General features: G+C 61.5%; 1 protein-coding gene across 1 annotated transcript in view; it reads left to right on the forward strand.

Annotated features, from left to right (window-relative positions):
* LOC109390825 (maestro heat-like repeat family member 5) overlaps positions 1-5,551 on the forward strand; it is a 52,188-nt gene that overhangs the window by 41,219 nt on the left and 5,418 nt on the right. The window contains exons 22-26 of the mRNA XM_019657774.1: positions 740-895; positions 1,952-2,067; positions 3,581-3,737; positions 4,191-4,305; positions 5,075-5,214. Coding sequence (XP_019513319.1) covers positions 740-895; positions 1,952-2,067; positions 3,581-3,737; positions 4,191-4,305; positions 5,075-5,214 — 684 coding nt within the window. The remainder of the gene's footprint in view (positions 1-739; positions 896-1,951; positions 2,068-3,580; positions 3,738-4,190; positions 4,306-5,074; positions 5,215-5,551) is intronic.

Consider the following 5,551-nt stretch of genomic DNA (forward strand, 5'->3'; position numbering starts at 1 on the left):
AGAGGCAGGAAAGGAGGCCCCTCCAGCAGCCCCCTAATTCGGGACCGAGGATTCCTGACGTCGCCCCTGCTGTGGGTTCCTGGGGTCCATGCACAGGTGCGCACCTGTACGCTGGTTCGTCCGATCCTCACGCCAGCACTTTTTAGCTGGCACGTGTCCAGCTCTCTGGGCCTCAGCGTCCATATCTGGGACATTAGGAGTGGTGACAGTGCCAGCCTCACATGGTAGGCGGGGGAAGAGGTATTGTACCCAGTGGGGTGTGGGCTGGGGGAACAGGCAGAGCCAGCCAGGGAGGCCCGCTGCTGCGGGCACAGGACAGGCAGAGCCGGACAGCATGGAGCAGGACACGGAGCTGAGGGACAGTCCCCGGTCAGTGCCCCAGACCGCAGACCCCAGAGAGGCACCCTCTGCTGGCACCCATGAAAACACAGCCCCCAGGACTGTTCCCCTCACTGGTCTGCAGCTTTGCAGCCGCTTCTGTCCACCGTCAAACACATCGCATGACCTGGGTGGCAGTGCGCGTATTAGGAGGCCAGAGTGTAGCTACAGGCAGAAGACCCAAACTGACCTGGGTTCCAGCAAGCAGAGGTAGTTCCCCTACCAGCCACGTAGCCGTCCTGCCCTGCGGTCTCGGGGGAACGGGCTCCTCCTCCTTTGTTGCACCTCACCCTGGGCCCACCACCACGTCCACTCCAGCCTTTGAAGGCACCCCCACAACCTGTCCTCACTTCTGCTCCAGCGCCATTGGCCAAGGGGTCACCCTTAGCTGCATGGAGGCTGGGAACCCTCTCTTTCTGGGCATCCCTGTGCCCGGCTACAGCGGGCGTCGTCTTAGCAAGGAACAAGAGGCAGCTGGGAACGGGTTCATCTCGGCTGGCCCAGCGCACGTGGCTGGGTGACCTTCCCGTCCACCTGGCCCCAGGACACCTCACCACTTGAAGGCGAGCGCCTTCTCTTGGCGCTGGTGTCCCTTCCTGTCCCTGGCGTCTGGCCCTGATCACCCCCGGATGCTCTCCTCTTCCCCATGTGCACTCACTCCCTCGGTGCTCTCGTCCGAGCTTCGAGCACCATCCATTTCCCAGTGGCTCCCGAATCCCTATCCCCACCCTGGACCTGAACTCCAGCCTCGATCACCTAACTGCTTGGATCTTTGCCGGCATCTCAAACGCAACTCTTCGTCCCCCCAAACAGGCTTCTCCTGCAGCCCCCATCTCTGTTGATGCGATTCCCCCTCCAGCTGCCTCAGCCCCAAANATCAGTCGCCGGCTTCTGGACGGCCGCTCACTGCGGCTGCTGGCCGCTCACACTGGCTGCTGGCTACACACGGTAGCCCATGGCAACCCACTGCCAAAGGGGCTGCAGCCTACGCTGTAGCCGGCGACTCGTGGCAGCCCAGCTCCAAGTTGAGCTGTTGTTCAGCATCTTAGCTGTAGAGGGCAGTGTCACTGACCCTCATATGTGGGATCTGAACCAGGGCCCTCTGGCGTCCCAAGCCAGCTCTTAACCAAGGCGCCACTCGGCCGGCCCAATATCCCCCTTCTTATAGTGACACCAGTCATGATGGGTCAGGGCCACCCTAGTGACCTCATCCTAACTAGAATCCATCTGCAAGGACCCTATTTCCAAATGAGGTCACATTCCCAGGTACGAGGGTTAGGACTTCGATAGAGCTTTTTTGGGGGAAACCATTCAACCCCCAAATCCCATCTGTGGCCAGCACAGCAGTCAGTGTGGAGAGCACTCAGAGAGAAGGTGTGTGTCCCAAGGCTGCTCAGCAGCAGAGACACTCAGCTGGCTCACACGGACTCCACAGGACAATACTTGTCACATACACCACATCTTCCCTGAGTGTGGTCCTTGCAAAGACTGTGAGACAAATGTGCCTTTCCAATTTTGCAGATGAGGACAGTGAGGCTCAGAGAGGGTCAGAGGCCCCCCCTGAGCCCCACAGATGTCCGTGTGTGGCTGAGCGAGAGCCCATAACACAGCAGGGACATCCGCCTGGCCACCGCAAGCCCCTGGAGGCAGACGGCCTTCTGGTCCCCATGCCCATTTCTCTGGACACCGGTACATTTTTGTGCTGACCTCATGGACGGTCTCCAGCCTCCGACCCCTATCTGACAGCATGAACGAGACCTGTGTGGGCGGGTCACACCCCCCTGCACATGGCAGTGGTTCAGGCTGGTGGCCCCATCTTCCCTCTGTGCCAGGTTGTGTCTTGAGAAATCCAATAAGCCAGTCTTTAAAACCATGGGGGCCCGGCTCTTTTCATTTGTTTGTATTATGATGTGCTTCACGCAATTTGTCAGTTTTAACAGCTCTCCCCAAGGCGCGGCACTGAAAAAAAAATGTCGCTTCTCATATTGCTTCTGAATTTGAATGTGCATAAAGCTCCGTTTTTATTCAGATCAACCGTGCAAAATGCATGAATCTTCCCTAATAAGCTAATAAAACGTCCTCCTCCCAGACGTAGGAGAGGAGGAGAAAGCTGCCATGTGTGGCCTCAGTCCCTCTGCTGCCCCAGCCCCCATGCGGAGCCAGCCTCCCCTGCTCTGCCTGCTCCCATCCGCCCCTCTCACCGCAGTCACCGTCCAGCAGGAGCCCCGAGATGCCCAAGCAACCTGGCTCCTCATTCCTGACGCCCTGGTGTGTCTGCAGGGACAGGCAGGCGACGGTGAAACCAGAAGCTTCCAGAGCCATCACAGGGGGGACAAAATTCCGCTCCGCCCCACAGTCCCCTTCTCCTCAAACCGTCACCTGTGGCTGAGACCAGTGACCTGGAAAACGCGGCCTCTTAGTGGCACTGCTCAGGGCCAGATGACAAACAAGCTGGCATTTGGGTTGGTGTCTTAGGAGACGTTCATGGAGCTGCGTTTTCAACCTTTGACACACGGTTTTGCAAATCTGCTCAGAACACGCGTGGTCCGAGCTGACAGCCTCATTCAGGGGTGCACTCAGGGCCTGGGGGTGGAGTCACAGGCCACAGAGTCGGGCTGCCCTGCTTTCTGTGGAACCTGCATTCCCAGGCCCTCCACCTGCGTCCTGCAAGGTCTGGGGCAGCCCTGGGCCCATGGCAACTGCACCGAAGGGCAGGTTTAGAGCCAGGGGTCTGGTCGACTCCACTTCTGCTGCCCCTGGCCAGGCTGTGTGACTTGGACAGGGCATCACCTCTCTGGGTGCTTCCTCCTTCCGAGGGTGTGGCAGTAGAAAGCCACCTGAGGTGCCTGGAGTGACACCTTGTCCAGAGGCCATGCCTCATGTCGGCGTCCTTTCTCTGTTACACGTGGACATTCAGTGTTAGAACCTGGCTTCTCTGAGACCTCCGAGGAGTGTCAGGAGCTGGAGTTGCACATGGACCCTTCTCTGGGCTTCCATGATGCCACCCACACCCCCAGCTCCCCTCCTCCCTGCCTGCTGTGTCCCCTCTGTACCCTTAGCCCCACATTGACAGGGCACTGTCCCCCGAGGCTCAGCTAGGACTCTCCACCCTGTGACTCAGGAGCCTGACCATTTCTGTTAACAAGGGCGAGATAACCCAGGCAGCTGGGCACCCTCCCCAGGGGCAGGACTGGCCCCTGAGCCCCTCTGCTCCCCCGCAGGATGTCGCTGGAGGCACTGAAGAGCCTGCTGACCAGCATGGGGCACTGGCAGGACTTGGCCCATCTGGAGCTGCAGGGCGCCTGGGAGCTCTTCAGTACCATCCACACCTACCCGCAGGGCGTCAGCCTCCTGGCCAGGTAGGAGCGGGGTCGGGCACAGGAGGGGCCTGCGCCAGGCTACCTGTCCAGAGGCTGGGGGTATGGGCTGCAGTGACCCCCCGTGGCCAGCCTGTGAGCACAGCCCCACGGACTCATGCATGTCTGCACACGGTCCTCAAGCGTGGAATGTGCATGCCTGCTGTGCCTGGTCACACGTACACACTGGGGGCCTGTGGATACAGGCATCTCTCTCAGACACCCCGGGCCCGAGGCCTCCCCGGGGGACAAGGGCCATGCCTGCCCCTCTGTCTCCCCCAGGCTTGGCACCCGGTGGGTGCAGAGGGAGTGGGAGCTGTCTCTGAGAGACGGTGCCCACCCACACTCAGTGACACCTCCAGCCACCTGGTCCTGGCACGATGGGGTGATAGCAGGAACGTGGGCACAGGACCTTCCCGCGAGCCTAGGCCCTGCCCGCTCTCCACCCCGCCCCAGGGCCATGGTGCAGAACCGCTGCCAGCAGATCCAGGAGGTGCTCATCCAGCTGCTGCCCACCCTGCAGAGCCAGGAGGAACGGGAGAGGAAGGTGGCCATCCTCATGCTCACGGAGGTAGGGCCCGGCCGGGCGGGGCCCCTCAGAGACCACCTGGACCTCTTCCCCAGCTGCCTCGGTACTCCATCAGGACCCACACCAAGGGAAGGCCCGCCCAGACAGGCCCCTCACATCCCTCCTCCCCACTCTGGGGCTCATGGCGGGGTCCCCCACCTCTCAGGCCCCCCACGGCCCTGCCCTCCCTGGCCTGAGGCCTGAGGCCTGCAGGGCTGCAGGGCTGCAGGGCCCTGAGTGTGGGTCAGCCTTTCCTCCCTGCCACCCCCGGGACTATGAAGCTGAAAGGGCATGGAGAGAAGCAGGTGGGTGCTGCGTGTGGCAGGCTTGGCAGCCGTGAGCATGGGGCCGGGTGGGAGAACACGTGTCATTCCCATAATGCACTGCATGTCAGCAGGGAAAACCCAAAGCAAAGCCCGGTGCTGCCCCCACCCCACCCACCAGCAGGAATGTCTGGGCCACCTGCCATGGGGCTGTGTCCCAGGGGGGCCCATGAGCCAGGCAGCCGATGGACACTGGCCCCAGCCTTGCTGTGTGGACTCAGGCAAGACCCTTCCCCCCTCTGAGCCTCGGTTTCTCCAGCCATACATTGAAGGGAGGAACCAGCTTGGAGGTGGGTTTCCAATACTCTTTAACCACGATACCCAGAGAATGCTGGTCAGCCGCCCCCGTCCCTGCCCCAGCCCAGAACCCCCGCCAGACCCTGGTCCTGGAGCCCCGCTCCTGTGAGAGGGTGCCCCACCTGACCTGCCTGCCCTTGGGGGTCACCCAGTTCCTCTACAGCCCCGCCCTCCTGGAGGTGCTCTCCAAACAGGACACCCTGAATGTGCTGACCCGAAGCCTCAGGGACCCCAGCCCCGAGGTCCGAGTGCTGAGCCTGCAAGGCCTAAGGAGTGTCCTCTTCCACCCGGAGAAGGGAAGCCCGAGGACTCCATGGCTGGCGCACACCCCCGACCCCCAGGGTTGCCGGGACACAGGTGTGGACAAGACTCAATGCGCTGGAGTCCCAGCTCTGTCCCTTCCAGCCGTGTGACGGGGGGCACATGACTTCTCCTCTCTGAGCCTCCGTTTCCTCATCTGTGGAATGGAGCTAAGGGTGGCCGCTTGGCAGGGTTGTGGGAGAAGGGACGACCTTCATCATTATCTCCTCCACGCCCCGGAGAAAGACGGATGCTATTGCAGACCACCAGGCAACTAGGAGAAACCCACCAGGTGGCCCAAAGCTGGCCCACAGAGGAGACACTTCCCC

This window comes from Hipposideros armiger, unplaced genomic scaffold, assembly GCF_001890085.2.
Source record: "Hipposideros armiger isolate ML-2016 unplaced genomic scaffold, ASM189008v1 scaffold_280, whole genome shotgun sequence".
NCBI lineage: Eukaryota > Metazoa > Chordata > Mammalia > Chiroptera > Hipposideridae > Hipposideros > Hipposideros armiger.